The sequence below is a fragment of the Nipponia nippon genome, unplaced genomic scaffold (genome assembly GCF_047370975.1).
Source record: "Nipponia nippon isolate SJK-2023a ecotype South Korea unplaced genomic scaffold, ASM4737097v1 scaffold_15, whole genome shotgun sequence".
Classification (NCBI taxonomy): domain Eukaryota; kingdom Metazoa; phylum Chordata; class Aves; order Pelecaniformes; family Threskiornithidae; genus Nipponia; species Nipponia nippon.
Window position 1 is genome coordinate 8,749,416 of NW_028262331.1, and position 17,459 is coordinate 8,766,874.

Below are 17,459 nucleotides of genomic sequence, written 5' to 3' on the forward strand. Positions count from 1 at the left end.
AAAACAATTCAGTGTTAGGACGAAGGAATATAAAGAGTAATGACAGTCTTATTTCCCCCAGTCTCACAAGCCTGCAGTTAAATACCTGCCTTCATACAACTGTTTCCCTTCTTTTATTAGCTAAATATTGTGGCACCATGCAACTAGAGCACAAAGAATAAAATTACAACAATTTGAGATGAGTGTAACTTTTACAAGAGTCAGATATCCCTAACGACCCAGACAGTCAATAACCCAGCACAAATTAACTCTGGCAAATAATAGGTGTGTTGACCCTAAATTCATGAGGCAATAAAACCTACCAACAGCCCGTTGTTTTAAAATACTCAGGCACTTCTCAAAGACAATATAGTTTTTGTTTGTGAGCAAGAAGATCATTAATTAGGAAAGCTTTTAAAAAAGGTTTTAGTATCATTAGCAAAAACTAATAGGAAAAAAAATTAACTTACAACATCTGACACCAAGTTTGAAAAAAAAGAAAGGCATTAAAAACCCAAAGCTGTCTAATTGGTACGTGTCCCAAGGACTGCACCCCGTAGACCCACTTCTCTGCAGACCTCCGTAACCACAATAACAAAATTAAATTTCCTACCTTTCTTATTGCATTTTGAGTTAGAGACGCGTTGCTGCAAATGCAGATCTGTCGTATGGTGGAGTCACAGCAATATAATTTGAACCAACTCTTTTCATCTCTTCAATTCCACAACAATGAAAATTTGCTTAAAAACACACAGCAATAATCTGTTCTTCCAAATTTGTTTTCTTTCTGAGAGCTTTTTAACAATAGCAGAGCTCAGGTAAAGTTACTATGCAAAAGCTGTCCTATAATATGCTCTGGTGTGAATTCTTATTTTTTGAAGGAAAACACATTTTCTAATTATTTTGAGAGTCCGCTTAAAAATGCAGTATTTTAAAATAACACGCCATGAAAAAGTGGCCCAAAATATTTTATGCCTTTGAATAAAATTCTCTCTTCCCTTCCCCTGAATGCTTGCTAAGAGACACCGTAATTAGTCTGCCAAAAAATCATTACAAACGAAGGAGTGCGCATAATGAAACTCTCCACCATTTCAACCACGTCAACTACAGAATTATGAAAGATTTATACCTGCCTCATATTAAAATTATTTAATAAATACCATACAGCACAACAAAACCCATGGGCATGCCATTGACAGGGAGTCAGGACAGGTTCAGCACAGAGCTCTCAAAACCAATGGCCAACAAGAGCAGACTGCAAGTAAAGGGTTCATATGGCCATGAAACCACATGGTGACAGAAGACAATTTTCTGTTTTTTCTAGAAAGAAAGAAAGAAAATAAAGAATTTAAATTTTAAGAAGGAAGTTATACAGAAAGTACAATGAAATATTAATAACAGATATCAAATTTTGGAAAACGAACTGAGATAATTAAAATGCACTTGTAACTGCAACTGCTCCATAAATCAAAACTGTGTTCTTGGATAAATTGCCTAATTTAAGCAGATGATGTACTTTCCTCTTAGCTTTTGCTTCAAGCTTTCCTTCTATGAGAAGTCACGTAATTAACTTGCCAGGGGAAGAAATTTTCCTCTTCAATACCTTTACATTTGTGTAAAGCAAAATTATGCAAAATGCTGATGCAAGCCCCAAAGGGAAAATACTTGTGCTGCAGCACACTCTTGCCTAGACCACCTTAAATCCACCCATTGCCTACGCCTGGCTCCAGATCCGGACGTCTCCGTGATGCACCAGGGCCCAGTGTCTGCCTGCTGGGATGGAGTTTATTCACAGGAAATACGACGGGAAAATTCACGCTTAGCTGCTTAATGAGAACTGACATCGCATCTCCAGAGAGAGAGAAACTTTGGATGTCAGGCAGGTTAGCATAGGGCAAGCAGACGGTCAATAAAATATTCAATAAAGTACTCTGATATGATAGATCTAATATTGTGGAAAAAGCCAGAAGTCCTTCTTTTGATAAGAAAACGAGTTTAAAACGGTGGTTAAAATCGCCTATACAACATTAACCTCCTAAAACTTGAAAACAGTTTTGGCTGGTTTTTGAACTTGTTATAAAAGGTAAAAACAAATAAAGGCTCACGTAGCACAAGATATGCTGCTGCAGACATGCAAAGCAGGTAATTTAGAACAAGTGCACATACTGTTTTTTATAAAATCTCTCCAAAATAATTTTACAACTGATTTTTAATTGTTTTTTTTTTTTTTTTAAAAAAAAAGGAAATTAAAAGAAGAATATCTACCGATCACCTGAAACACAGGATGCTCAGGGAAACAGGCACAAACCTCACCTAGTCTGGATCCCAGCAGAGCCTGCACTGACCTGGGTGACCCGGGAGCAGCCCCAGGTGCTCCAGCAGCAGCACTGAGTCCCAGGGCCGGCTTCCCTCCTCCTCAACGGGATCTAACCTGCTGCTCATTTTTCCAAACAGGATTCCTACTAGATTTCCTCTCTGAGCAACTTTTTCATGATAGCTCTTTCAGGCCCCGCTGTCACCGACTTCTTAAATTTTCCCCCCACCTCCCCAGATTGAAGTGTTTGGTAGGAAAACCCTGGAGGGATCAAGAAAGCAACAGGCCATATGCAGTGAATCCCTGCAATCATTCTAATGAAGCTAAATCTTTGAGTTTACATAAAAGGAAAATTAAATCAAGCACTGGAGTGGATTGGAAAGAAATACACCAGGAGATGGATAAAGTTAATCACGTTTAGTCAAGGCTAATGCTGACCTAGTCAGGCTTGCCTTGGAGATCCTTTGTACTTACTGTAAGTTTTATCTCTACAGGAATACAGATGCACACAGAGCTGTAGCAGCTGCCCTGAATTTCTCCAGTGCTTTACGTTTGCCGACTGCAGGAAAAGCACCACTTTGTCCCTGCAGCATCACTGCTAAATCTCTTGGATGGAAATACAAGAAGCCAGGCTGTGGATCATGACTCGGGGACTCCTGAAGCCTGGCCCTGTCCTTGAAACCCTGCTGGCAGCAAGATGTTTAATAGGTAAGTCAGGGAAAAACTTCACCTCAGTAAAATAACGAAAGCAAAATTTCATTCTCACATTATATCATTCCTGTCGCTCCGCACAGACCAACCAACAGGAGCCCGTTGCTCTGTACAGAGCAAGAATTTTCTTCTTTCTTTCTCTCTTTACAGAAAGATCTTATTTTGTCTATACTTTACCTTGCGGCCCCAAACGTGAAAGTAAAATTACCTTTAAGAGAGAAAATGGCAAAGGAATCCCTGTAGTCATTACGTTGGGTTTTTTTGTTTGTTTTTTTTTTTTTAATTTTATTTTTTTTTATTTTTCACAAAGATCTCAACCACATCTCCAGCAGGTGATGGTAGGAAAATGAGAGACTATGAAAATAAACAGAACAAATTTCTTGTTTCATTCAGCCATTCTAAGATGGCATCTTCTCCATTTTTTTTCCTCCCAAAATAAAATTGTATCTTCAAACAACAGGTATCCAACGTTTTGACATAAATCCACAACGTCGTCTCGGACGCACGGTGGGGAAGAGCTACGGGGCCTTGGACAAGAGGGTGGCTTGCAGCAGCTCTGCCACGGAAGCCGATCAGTTGGCACGCACAGGCTGCTGCGTGCTTTGGAGGACGTATCCAGTCCACGGGCCACAGGTTGGCTATCGTAGTTCTAGCTGACATTCATAATTTAAGAAATTGAGTTGTGTTTCCCAAATTGTTCACTTCCATGCAGTGGTGAAGCAAATAGATTCTTTTAACTCATTCTGGTTTAACTGATATCAGCTACACAAACTACCAAGTCTCCTGATCAAGGAGCGAAAGATTAGGATATGAATCTGTCAAGTTTGGAATATTTTTTTCTGTATAGCTCTGTTAAATGACTGAAGACAATAATGCTTCAGTATTTTCTGAGAATAGCTCATTTGTTCTTTATTTCAGTGTTACAGAAAAGATTATTTGCAACTATTCACTTCCTTACAAAATATTCAGATTCTTCAATGAAAAGAGTTTCCCACATTGTGTAGCCACCCACACAGCTCCATTTGAAAGTGAATGAAAAGCTCTGCTCGATGATGTTGAATACGTTAACCTCTTACAGTTCTCCAGCCCTGGTGAGCCACTTTTCTTCTGCATCCGCACAAGGAGAAGTGTTGAACACTAGATTCTGTTGATTACGTACAAATAAGACAACAAAGGCATCAGATGATTATGAGTGGAGCGATTTCTGAAGATCATAATCTGTGTCTGAAGTTGTTTCATTTCTGCCAAACTAAATTTAAGCTTGCTAGGAACGAACTGTCGTGTATAACACATCATAATTAGTAACGGGATATGAAACATTTTCCCTTCTAGTTTAGGCTACCGGTGTCAGCTTTGACCAGTTCAAACACAATCAGAAGTCACTGCCGTTTAATGACTAGGTAGTGGTCTATGTGAAATAGCCTAGTGGTTTAAGTCCCTTCCCTAATCATACGTACCACCACCATCATAATTAGCGCTCATGATAGCAATCTCAACAGAGACTAGGGATATGGGCTGCCAGACGTGAAGCCCAGGGTACGTGAATCAAATTGTTGAAGGAACATCCACTCAAATGCTTATTTCGCATTTCAAATCCCTTCGCAGGACCCGCTGCCACAGTGTGCTCGGAGGAGGGCCTGCGTGGGGCAGGACGCCAGCCGGGGTGCAAGGACCTCACGTTGAGTGGTGCCGGAGAAATGACAGCTCCCTGAGTAGCTCCTTTCTAAACCAGCAAAACCTCCTATTTGCTAACTTAATTTACTAAATGCCTGTAAACCTGAAATACATCTCTGACTTTGTCCTCTCTCGCATGAGCACGATGTCCTCCATCAGTGTACACCTGCCCCCAATGCTGGTTCCTACGGATCTCCCAACACTCGGAGCTCCACCGTGTGCCTGCTGCGCAGCTGACAGCAAGGCCACGAGCCCGGTACCTCTCCAGCAAACGGGGGCATGAATTACCCAGGACACAGCATGACTGCATCCAGAGTGTTCACATAATCCAAACACACCGAAACACAGCCCTTGCAATTTGACTAAAACACCCTGCAGTTGCATTGTTGCTCTGCAAATCTCCTAAGCACAACACACAACTCGGGCATCAGCTCTTTAAAACCTCTGGTATTTTTTTCCCAGTCTTCCTCATTTCCCTACTCACACACCTCTGCACCGTGAATCCCAACGAGGTGTGCGAGGCTTAGGCCAACATATCACTCTTCCCTTCCCGTCATCCCTTTTCACCGCGAAATCTGATTCTTCCATCTGTCCCTTCCTCCTCGCCCCATCTGGTGAAATTCAGCAGTTGCACTAATGCAATCTGATGCTGCAGCCAGCGCTCGCATCCGCACCGCGTCTGCACTGCAGCATCGCTCCTTGGCTCTTTTAAGAGATCACTAAAAGAGATGTTAGTATATTGAAGAAATTCGGGGGGGAGAAAGAAAGAGTTGCTCTTCTTTGAGAGCTGGCTGGAATGGAGAGCTATCTTCATAAATAGACAGGAAACAGAAAAGACTAATGTTGGGCAGATGACAGATCCCTGAATTCAGTTAACTGGCCTTCAAGATATGAACTGTTCTATTAAACATAGAGGCATTATGTTGGTCATCCACTTTAAGCCCAAGAGTGATTAAAATGCTGGCAGAAAATAAAAACTGGCTATTGAAGAGCTTGCCCTGAGGTCCTAATTTCAAATCAAATTTTACAGCGCCGCACAGGAACAATGGCAGCCCAGTACTCCAAGTCTTCTTTTTGTCACTTTGTACAAAGAAACCCCCTCAAACTCTCTCAAAGAACAATGGCCCCTCTAGATTCGCAACTACGCCAAGAATGGGCTCAAACCATACAAAAACACATTTTAAAAATACATTTTACACTGCCCTTGACATTTGAGATAAATAGAAGCCAATGCATTGAAATTCCAAGTATTTTTTATATCCTTTCACAATGTGAATTTTTTATTTTCCCCAGTCTACTTGATCTTTGACATTCTGGCCTCTGCAAAAGAAGGACACAGCAGAGCAGTCAAAGAAATTAATTATGCAGATAATTGCATTTTATTAAAATGATTACTGTAGCAGAGAACTCAACAAATGACAGCTACACGAACCTGGCCCCCAGAAGAAATCAAGAGGACACAAACAGTTCATTTTTAATTGAAAAAACTTCTCAGCTATTAATATTTAATTATCTGTTACTGATATATGGCACTAGTTTAATTAGCATTTTTCTATACATCAGGTTTGCCTTTTAGTAAAAACACTGTTTTAAAGTTCTGTTGAGCTGCTGCAGATTCCCTCTCTACAGTCTGAGGTTATTTGAATTTGGCAGCTTGGATACAGACAGTTGTTTCCTAGTGAACAGCACACAAGACCATATGTTTCAACATTTAAGCAATTTAGAATCAGAGGTATAATTCTGAGTGTCCTTAGCAGAAATTGTACATTAAATACCCAAAGGATCTGAGCTCTACAAGAGATACAGCCTTTTTTAGCACTTTTCCCATAGCAACAAAACCACTCTATGCTACTTATGTCATATACTCGAACCACAAGCATGCTGAGAGCATTGGTGAGCTGACTAAAGTCTGCAGCCAGCCGTTTCAAGGGCTGCTGTGTTTTCGACAGCAAGGGATGAGCAAGTGTATCGTTTTCCCTTCCTCCTTCCTGCACCTCTCTCCCATCAGGCAGGATTCATCCAGAATTGCCTCTAAAACACAACTACGGTCAGGACTTGTACCTGGTTTCTTGATTTGTGGACATCTACTTTGTAAGGAGACATTAATCAACAGCTTCTTTTGCCAACCAAGAATAAGCTCAAACATGTTGCTTGTGTTGTTCTCTTCATTTCTGGGATGATGAACATCACCAGAACTATGGATTTAAATCAAGATACAGCCAAGGTATATCTGGCATGATATGCCATACCCTTGTGCCGGTATGTCCACTCTGCTTTTCCTGGCATGGGGTCACACAACCTCCAAACTGCTCAAGAGCATTTTAGAAGTAAGTTCAGAGAGAGAAAGAACCCCAACAAATCCCGAGATTTAAAAAAAAACAACAAAAAAACCCAAAAATCACAAACTACATCACTGAATCTATTAGTAAGTCTTCACTGTTTTAATCACAACACCTGCAATAAAACCCGAATGAAAACAACAATACGAAATTAAAATTTAGTGATATTTTCTTCGTAGAGGATAGGCACACAACAAGAAATCCAGCATTTATCTAATACATTTATCCAGAAATTTATCAAATACCCTCAAGAATTTGCATGAAGGCTTGTTCTTAAAAGCGATGGACGTAATCGTGGTCCCCCTGAAGTCATAAGCAACGCTCCAGATCATGTGTTGAACATGCGGTCGCAGTTCCTGATCCTTAGGCAGATGAACTCAAGACCCATTTGCCACTTTCACTCCCTTTTAACCACTGTTCTGAACATGTTGTGCTGCATAACAGCCACTTATTCTTCAATTTTTCACACTACCACTTTCCAGAAAACTGAAACAGCAAATACTTGTTTTCAGAGTGGCAATGTGCCGTGCGGGACGCAAGACTGCCCTGCTCCTGGCAGCCAGGAACCAGCGGTCCTCACGCTGCTATCGCCTGCACGTCTACGGGGCTGTAACGCACTCAAGATTTCTTTCCTTTTCCTTCTTTTTTTTTTTTTTTCCCATCCCATCTATGTATAGAAACTGAAGAGATACAGTATTCAAAAACATTGCCTTATAGCTTTCATTAAAACACTGTCATTAAATAACAAATATTAAATTATTAGTTATAATTTCTAGACATAAAATATTTTCAAAGTATTTTTCAATATATAAAGGTTGTTTCCATTTGGTGAAGGTTCTGTCTGTCATTTTGATTCGGTACCCTGGTACAGAAATTCACTTTAAATGCACGAGCGATTCCGAGTGATTAAAACAAGCAAACAAAATCTCCAGAAGTAATTCCATTTGTGGGTATTTCCTTTAACAGCATTAATAATCTAATGCATTTAAAAGGAAGATTTAGAATTATAATTCACTTGTATTTCACGGGATTAAAAATGCAATATATGTAATATAGCCACAGTATATAAATACAAACATATCAAGAAGGTATTTTGACAGCATCCATTTCTGTTGTGCAGGAGTTCAATGTCGACACCTTTGTAGGTCATTCAAATTTTACTTCATCAATCTACTTCAATGATGTAAAATCCGAAGAAAACATTTATTATTCAGATAGGTCTGAAAATGTACCTTCAGCTGGATACAGGTCAGACAATATACTGATCAGGACTGAAAACTAAGTATAGGTTTCTCATTTGGAAACAGATTTAAAACATAATACCCAGTCCTTAGTGACCTGTACACCTAATAGAAGAGATGATCTATAAATTTCTTTACCTCTTGTATCATATATTGAAGTTTATAAAAAAATGTTCAATAAACCACCTGATTTTATTTCTTTCCTCTGAAATACCAGAGAGAATTGGTATTTCAGAATAAAGAACACTTGGAAAGGGACTTTTGGTAGGCCAGTATTTTGTTTCACACTGTCTCTCCTCTGCTAAAACTAGTAGCATTTTCAGTAGAAACAGTAAATATGTTAAATGAACGCATACTTTAAAGGAGAGAGAGAATGGAAAGAAAGGCCTGCTCCTGAGAGCGACTGGCTACCTGGGTGCGGAGGAGCCCCGCGCACCCTTGCCCAGGCAGCCCAGGTTATTCTCGTCTCCTCTTTTTCACTAGAAATTCCACCCTGACCCTGAGAAACGCTGTCATCAAAACAAGGACATTTCCATGAAGCATATCTCCACTGCGAAAACATTTAATAAAAACATTCCCATCCCATTCTAATTTTAATTTGCGCTAAGTTTCAATGCAAAGAATCATCAGGCACAGCTGTCTGATTTCTTCCTCCAAAGCACCCCAAATTTTTGAGTTCCGTACCCAAACCATGAAATGAAATCTATGGGACCTTAAGGCCCGCTAGGCAGATTAGCATTTAGGAAAATTAAGCTTTAACTAACTAACTAAAATGCTGCTTAAATATTACTGGACTCTTTGGCTATATCTAATAGTGAGACGACTAAATAAAGCCCTTAAAAGAAAAAATGCACACTGAGGGAAAATAGGATTGTTATTTTTAACACTGATAATTTTGTTTAAAAGAAGATTCCTTCCTGTGTTTCATCATTTTACGTTATGTTCTATTATAGAAACTAATGTGGGAAAAAAAGTTCAGAAAAATCCGGGCCCAGAATATTATGGAAAAAAGAACCACCAAATGTAAAGGTCCTGTAATATTTGATATCTTTAGATTTTTCTGCACTGGTTCACATGACCCCCAATTTATTTTTAGAAAGGCAGCAATTCCCACTTGGATACGGTGCAATACCTTGTACCCAAATGTTGCTTTGCACAAATAAACCACAGAAAGTGTTGACTTAAAAATAAAACATTGGAAAAGGAGAAAGTTTTTTTTCTCTGTGAAAATTTCCGGAAAAGCTGTAAACAAAGGCAGGTTTGGCTCAGTGGTTGAGTGACTCTGTTGAGCTGTTGAGGATGGAGAACATATCAAACCTCACAGAGTGAGGAAATGTTTGTAAAACAGTTAGTAAATCATAGGCAGCAAGGTCACCATGTTTAACAGCAGGAATGACACTTTGCCAAAACCCCAGCTGTGAAAGGGCGTATACGCACACGGGCTTGTCTCTCATTTATTCTTCTTTGCATCCGAATTTTATTAGAGAAAAAAAAAATCTCTTTCTTTAAAAGCAGGAAAAATCTACAGGATTTCAAATTGAGGTGGCCTGCCAGGACTGACGCACTCATCCATCAAATAATCTCAATACCTAGTTTTGTTTCGCCAAACAGAACATAAGCTGTTAAAGCATCAAGAAATTCTCAGCAGTCTGAACGATTTCCCTACAGATTGATACCGCCTGACCTTTTTATCTCAGGGACAGAGTTTTAAGTTCTCGCTGCTGCTCCAAATTCACACACAGGAAAAAAAAAAAAAAAAACAACCCAACAATCTGGCCTCTCTGCGAACTGGCATAGCCAGAAGGTGAAATTAAACATTTTAAAATACAGACACTACAAACCCATGTATGAATACACGGCGTTTAATTCATCTGATGCCAAAAAACCCAGGAATGATTATTTCAAGTTGAAAAGTTGTCATGAAATCACTTCATAATACGGAGAGATTTATAAAATGACTCACCTGCTACTGCAGAAATCAAACATCCTGCGGTGTGTCACTGGCAGGCAGCGTATAGCCAAGGAAGCACTTAAGCACATACTTGACTTCAACTCCTCGCATGTTTGAAGTTAAGCATGTATGTAAGTGCTTAGCTGGACTGGGGCCTATATGCTGGACAACCATGATAAAAAAAAAAAAATTCCTTCCAAATTACTTATCTGTTACATGTCTGTGAAAATGCTGGGGTTTAAGTCACAGTTTATGATGAGGTTTTGAAGTGTCCTGTTCCTCCGTTCATTACATTATGAGAGAACACAACCAGGAACTAGGGAGAAAAACTCGGTGTACAGCAACGAAAGCAGATTTTGCTTATTGGGGATGAACCCATGGCACACTTCTCCTTCCTTTAGGTGGCAGAAAAGTGACATTACAGTTAGTATAAGCACAGTTGGTAGGCAAGAGATTAAATAAATAATTTGATCAATGCTTGTTAAATGTAGGTAAGAACTACAGCACGACATTAAGCCACTGAAGTTTAATACCAAAGTTAAATGTCTTGCTTGGAAAATGTCTTGGAAAAAACAGGAATAAAGAAATATTCAATTTGAGGGGGTGTGTGTTTTTTCTTTTAAATTATTTTCTGTTTTGTACTATGAATCCTTTCTTTTGATCTAGCTCTGCTGCTTTCTTTATAAAGCAAAAGTTTAAGTTAAAATGACTCCTGAATCCAAACTACATGGTTTAGTGGTGGACTTGGCAGTGCTGGGTTAACGGTTGGACTCGATGATCTGAATGGTCTTTTCCAACCTTAATGATTCTATGATTCTACGTTTCGGACAAGCTCACAACGTGGTTAAAATGTTTCAAATGGCTCTCCTCATCACTGGCCAAACCAAACCCTTCTACCTTAAGAGATTTTTTGTGTTTTGGGCGGTTGGTAACCCAGCTAAAGATATAAACTTTGCAAATGAAACTCACACTGCTTTTAAATGCACTTCCAGTCCTCAGCCCTGCTCTGAGAACTACTGCAGCCACTGGTGGGCCAGCCCAGAGGTCCATTAGCGCAGCCGTGCTGGGCTGCCGCCGGCCGCCCGGCCACCGCGGAGAGCCCCCTTGGTCAGCGTGCTCCGCTGCAGACGTGCATTGAAAGCTATGTTCCTAGGAAAAGGAAGGAAGGAAATGACTTTAAGCTACATTTAAGCTACTATTTTCACTGGTTTTGCCACTTCAAAACCAAAGATGACTACTAAGGAAAAATAGTTGTAGTAAATTTCATAGGGAAAAGCACTAAAGAATAATTCATGAGTGAAGCTGCATTTATAGGGGACTTTGCAGGGATCAAGCAAGTTAACACCAAATAATAAAAATTGAGGCCAACTGTATGTATATGTACATGGCAAGGCACTAATTCTTCCAACGCTATATTTATAGAAACAGGAGTTTCTATATGATTATGATCATATTTAACAAGAACTCTACCAATCAATATAACGGGAGGAAGATGAAATTTATCCTAAAGGCAAGTAACTGAAAAACACTAAGACAGGAGTGTTCATTTAGTATTACAGAAACCTGAAAGTGACTTAAAATAATGAAACCACAGTACTGCAACTTCAATCATTTCACCTAGCTCTGTTTCAAGAAGAGAGACTCTTTCTTAGATGGAAAATCCTACAGTGAAATGATGGACCTGACTATTAATTAACCAGTCCTGTGTGTTGAACATTTCCATTTGGTTAATCTTCTGGAAAGAAATTACTGTTTCATTTTCTGAATTCTTCTTCTTTGCTCATTACATGAAGCTTTCAGCATGTCTGCTACTGTATAGTTTATTTTTCAGTCTTTTCTTCTTCGGTCTTTCCTGTTCAAGTTCTGTTCAGTATTATGGATCAGTTGTGCTTTGTCAAGCAGTTCAGTGAGATTAAATCAACGATATGTTTTAAACTGCCAGTACATAAGTTAAAATTTACCTCCCTTAATCCATCTTTTGTGCCTCAGAACTGTACTCCAAGAACCAGAGATTGTAATTAACAGACAATATGCTTACAGCTTAATTACTAACATTTCTAAGGAGAGGTCTTGTTACCTAATATTATTTTGCCACCTTTTGCTTAATGCACAACGCTTCCTCCCATTTCTACATCTGAGACATTCTTGTGCCTCTACCGTCACTGAGATATTCAGTGACCTATCCCAACCCACCCCATCTTAGTCCGCAGGAACAGGAATTTGTTTATTTGTTACCAACGAAGCTAAAACTGTACCGAAGTATGCTTCAAAAGAAGCTGATGGAGTTCAGAAATTCGCATGAAGCCCTGTTGTTACAGATGGTGGCTTTTCTTTGTCGAGAAGCCTGCAGCTTACTGCCACGGGAAGCTTGCATTCTTAGCCCAGCTACACATTTCCCTTGGACAGAAAACTGGCCTCAAGTAACATTTGCCTGCTTATTCCTCTAAGCACCAGATTTGTTACAGTGCAAAACAAACATACTTTTTTAGTTTTTGTAAGGTAGATTGCATGCCCTGAAAGAGAAGTTTATTTGACCTGGATTCTGGACTTGAAATTACTCAAGCGCATCCCATGGATGTCACCAGTCTCAGAGGCTTCCTACCAGTTACTTCATGTAATAGTACTTGAAATACTTTAAATTTTCTCTCACCTTGCTTTCTGCTTCTATCAAACTCTGTAAAGAAACAAATGTACAATACTTACTTTTGCCATATTTGTTGCAACTACTGTTATTTGTGAGGGTTTCCAGTAACACCGCCATACTCAAACAATGTTATTCTGACACATACTAAGCTTTATAGACAATAGAAATTACAGAATTATATTTGAACTATTATTTTGTATACAGATATCCTTTAATGCAAATGTCTTAATGACTATTTTGTGATTCAACGCAATGCATGCCTTAGTCTTTTAACTTGATACACCATCATCATCTATTGCTTTAAATCTCTTGTCCTGTTTAGACTACCTAGATCCCATTCAGTTCTCTTATTTTACTGAGTTTTGTTTCACAGAAACTAAACAAGTAGGCACTTTAGAAAATGACGCTGCTGGCTTTGACATTACCGTGTTCTCTTTCTCCCTTCACTGCTGAATTTTTCCATCGCGCTCACTGCCTTGCAGGTAAGGCTTAGCTCAAACATCCATCTCTAACATTAACCCCTGATATCTGGTCTTCAAAACCACATTTCAGAAAGACAAGAGAAAAAATTCATAAGTCTGAAGCTAGCAACTACAAAACAAATCAAGCAGTTTATTAATACTTCTATTAATTCTCCTGTTAATCCTTCATGGTATTAGAACCTCTTTGAAGTATTCTCTTTTTCATATGTATTCTTTTAAGCTGTCGAGGTCTCAAGGTATATTTTTCATTAAAAAAAAAAAAAGCCCAATGACTATATCAGAGTAAAAACTTAGATTCATTTCTTCAGTAAACGTACTCCTAACTGGCCACTGCAAAGCCACTTCAGCTTTCTCAAATACCCTCGGTGCACATTTCTACTTAAAATCAGCACTCCTCTTGCACCAGAGCAGGGGCCGGCCCTTATCTCTGGCAGCGATTGCTGGCCCTGCACAGGCCGGTCGGTGTTTCCAATTTCCTTATATAACGAGGCTCCAATGTCGGGGAGGAAGTGGGCAGATACTGAGAAATCAGGGAGGATAAAAAGCACTAGACCCGTAACCTCCAAGGTCAGGAGGTTATGACTTCAGGGCCTAACAGTAAGGTGGAAGGATGTGTTCAGGTAGTTTTAAATTACCTTGTTTTACTGGTCTTTTCCAAGAGGAAGGGAGATAAGATCAAACACAGAAGATTAATATCGCATACATGAATATATACACACAGCTAACATGAACATTACTTCTTTTTTCCAACTGCAAGTAGTTTGAGTGAATGTTCAGAAGTTGAAATATATTCTCTCGCCTGCACCACAGTTGTTTTTTCCATATTTAGAAGAGCTGCGATGCTGACAAGCTGTTCAGGAACTCTTTTAGCCTCTTTGTAAATAATAACTTACAGAACCAAAAGATGAGTTTGAATGACTGTAATATAACTTTGTTCTTCAAATTCTGACAGGTGTGGGTACATGTACAACAAACTGTAAGTGGAAAATATGGCTTTAGCCATACATGTAGGATTTTATGCATCTGCACATGCAGCAGAAAGGACAGAAATCCTCTCCCAACATATGAAGAAGAGGTGAAGTCCCAGTTTTCAACTTGGATGCTCGAGTAATGACTTCATGATCATCAAAGAACCGACACCACTGGTCAGGATGGCATGAAACAAAGCAGCCATAACGTAAAATTAATGGTCACAAAACACCATCAGCAACTGTGAAAGAACTTCCCTGGCATCACCGTACGGCTGGCAACGATGCTGAAGGAAAGAATGGTTCATGGCTGCCTAAGTTTCTGCTTGCCTTGTCGCTCCAGCTCAAAGTTGAGGTTTAGCGTTCCCCATCACAGAAGTGGTAGCGTGTTTCTAATGTACCTGCTTTTGGCCACAGAAGGAGCTTGGCTGCTGCAGGTTTGTTTTTTTTTTTTTTTTTTCCTTTTTTAATATCTGAAGACGACGCCAATGTAAAGTAAAATAGACAATGACCATGTCCATCACTGCAGAAAAGTACCCGTCTTGTAAACTGCTACAGAAAACCTTAAAGAAAAGTACAGACCACAGAAAACTGTCGATAAAGGGCTTGATTTTTGTTAAACTAAAATGAAAACATGGACTTTCAACCTACGACAGAAAGTATCGTGTTTCACATTACAAATACCACAAGAGAGAAGACGTGTGTTCTTTTGAATAAAAGAAAGAACTAATGACTATTCAGACGATGGTAAATAACTGAAAATTCAGTTTCTTCATTTCTTACATGAAATTCATTTCTTATATGAAAAAGAAACAACTGTGACCTCTTCTTATGAAAGCAGCCTCTGAATTTCCAGTGAACTTCCACCTTCATGGACAACTGTGGGGAAACAGGCCTCGGCGATCTAGGATCCCCTTATCTGTTACCCAGTGCTAATTAAAGGGATGTTGTACAATTAACATTACGAAACGCCACTTGGTAGTTATGCACAAAGCACACATTATGAGCAATGCCCTCAGCAATTTACAGGTTAGAGTTCTTGCTAAAGGACAGATACAGTACTGAACATTTGTAATGAGAAATCTAATGCATTCTGCTTCCAGATAAATTCTCTTTTATAGGAGATTTGCCTCAATAGTACAAGATACCATTAGTAAATCAGTCCTGAAAAACGTTCTTCTAATTGTGTTGGGATGAAAGCTACAGAATGTAAAGGTCTCTGTTTGTTCAGCTGATGTAACGTGCACCTATACTATGATCTCTGCATTTGTGTGATGACTTTGAAATTGCTGCATCACGCATCACCGCAACGGTCTCTTCTGTACTGTAAAACCCAAATCCACATTTGTGAGCTCTGAAAGGCAAACCAGTCACATTTAAGCCTTTTCGCACCAAAAGTTTTCTGCATCATATGTAGTTGTTAAGGCTACGATTCTTCTTTGACTTGACAGATCAAAACATGCTAAGAGCCCAGTTACAGGTAAAAACAAGTTATAGGAATAAACCGTATCTGCCAATTCAAACGCAGAGGCACGGCCAGCAGACTTCTTTGTCTCCCCTTCCTTTGGATCCGACTATACAAATACTCAGAAGACATGAACGGAGCATAAGTCTTCACATGATTCTTCAATCTGTCTACAAATGACCATGACATTACATATAAACTATTCTATATAATATATACGCTTCCCTTTTAAACAGTTAAGGAGTGTATCAGACACCGTGATAAACACACAAAACCCAGCGTGAATACCAATAAATGCAAGCCTTCCGTCTCGGAAACTCTTCACTTATTTGATTAAGTTAGGTGAAAAACAGAGCAGTCATGCTTGTAGCTTTTCTTCCTTTTTCCTTTCCTCCACTCTTTTTATTTCTAATGCGAATCGGAAGTCTATGTGGAGCAGCCTGGCTAGCCCCGGTCTAACCTCCCCATCTGGAAGGGAACTAACCAGCCTTGGGGCTACTTCCAACCCTTCCCAGCTGTTGGGTTTGGGTTTTTTGTTTTTGCGGGCTTGAGAAAGCATATTTATATAAATGATTGCCATATCCTTTGCCAGCTGTTGACCCTGCTCTTGTCCCGGTTGGGGCATGTTTTTCATTTTTAGCGGCCACAGACTGGAACTGACCCTGACAGAGTTAGCACGCTATGCAAACAGCTTCACGCGTTCTTGCTGTGACAGATAAGACAATGGCTGCCCAGTGCAAGCCGCCGGACCGGTGTTTCCCTTTGGGCTAATGTCACACGGCCCCGAGCTGGAAGTAGCGGTTAGAAAAAATAAATGATGAGATTCACAGCACCGGCGGGAGGCTTCCTGTCCCCAGCAGAAGCGCTCGGTGATTTCAGATACCGCTCTTATTAGCAAAAAGGTTAACAAAAACACACGTGAAAAGGCATTTTCACTCGGCCACATCTCACTTTAGGTACCAGAAAGTTCCTGAACTGAACTGTCAAAACATTCCTGAGCTATTTTCGTAGACCTGGTTTTCCTCCCATGGAACAACAAGCTGATGAATCTTCACTAAAGCTCTTAAAAACAATTGCAACTAAATAATAATAATAATAATAAAAAAATCAATTACAACCTACAACGATAACAACTTTAAACTTCCAGCTCACCACATCTGACAAGGAAAACTGCTTTCTCTGTATCCCAAAGCACTGCTCTGGAAACATCTCCGGCATGCTACATACACCCGCGTTTCCTGGTCACCTGTAGCTATGCTGAGCAAGAATTTTTTGAATTATATTAAAAAAGGGGAATGCTTTTAACAAACGCTTCTAAAGAAACGGCAGTTACTCACTTTGGCTCTTATCTCATTAACTAATACTGCTGAAGTTAAATGGGACACAGACAATGAACTCTAGCCTTTACAACTTTCATAAGCATTATCAGATTTTTTGATAATAAGTAGAGGTGGCATATGTGTTCTGTTTAGTATGCAGAAGAGCCTCATTTTATTCTCAATGCACAGATTTAATTAAAAATAAATTTACTGTTAACGCTTAAAGTGGTGCCAAGATTATCCAAACAGAAGGTTTATGATACTTAATAATTGATAAGAGGAGGGAAATTCACAGATTGCAACTGATTATTATTTAGTAGGCCTGTTTGCAAAGGTGAAAGTGGCATTACAGCTAGCCAAAAGGAAAAAAAA

General features: G+C 39.5%; 1 protein-coding gene across 17 annotated transcripts in view; it reads right to left on the minus strand.

Annotated features, from left to right (window-relative positions):
- BCAS3 (BCAS3 microtubule associated cell migration factor) overlaps nt 1–17,459 on the minus strand; it is a 373,805-nt gene that overhangs the window by 121,085 nt on the left and 235,261 nt on the right. The window contains exon 24 of one of the 17 annotated variants that reach the window (XM_087752421.1): nt 6,670–11,358. The exons of the other annotated variants lie outside the window; for them this stretch is intronic. Within the exon in view, the coding sequence (XP_087608547.1) occupies nt 11,351–11,358 (8 nt within the window). The 3' untranslated portion in view covers nt 6,670–11,350. Of the gene's footprint in view, nt 1–6,669; nt 11,359–17,459 lie in introns of those variants that run through there. 17 annotated transcript variants of the gene reach the window in all.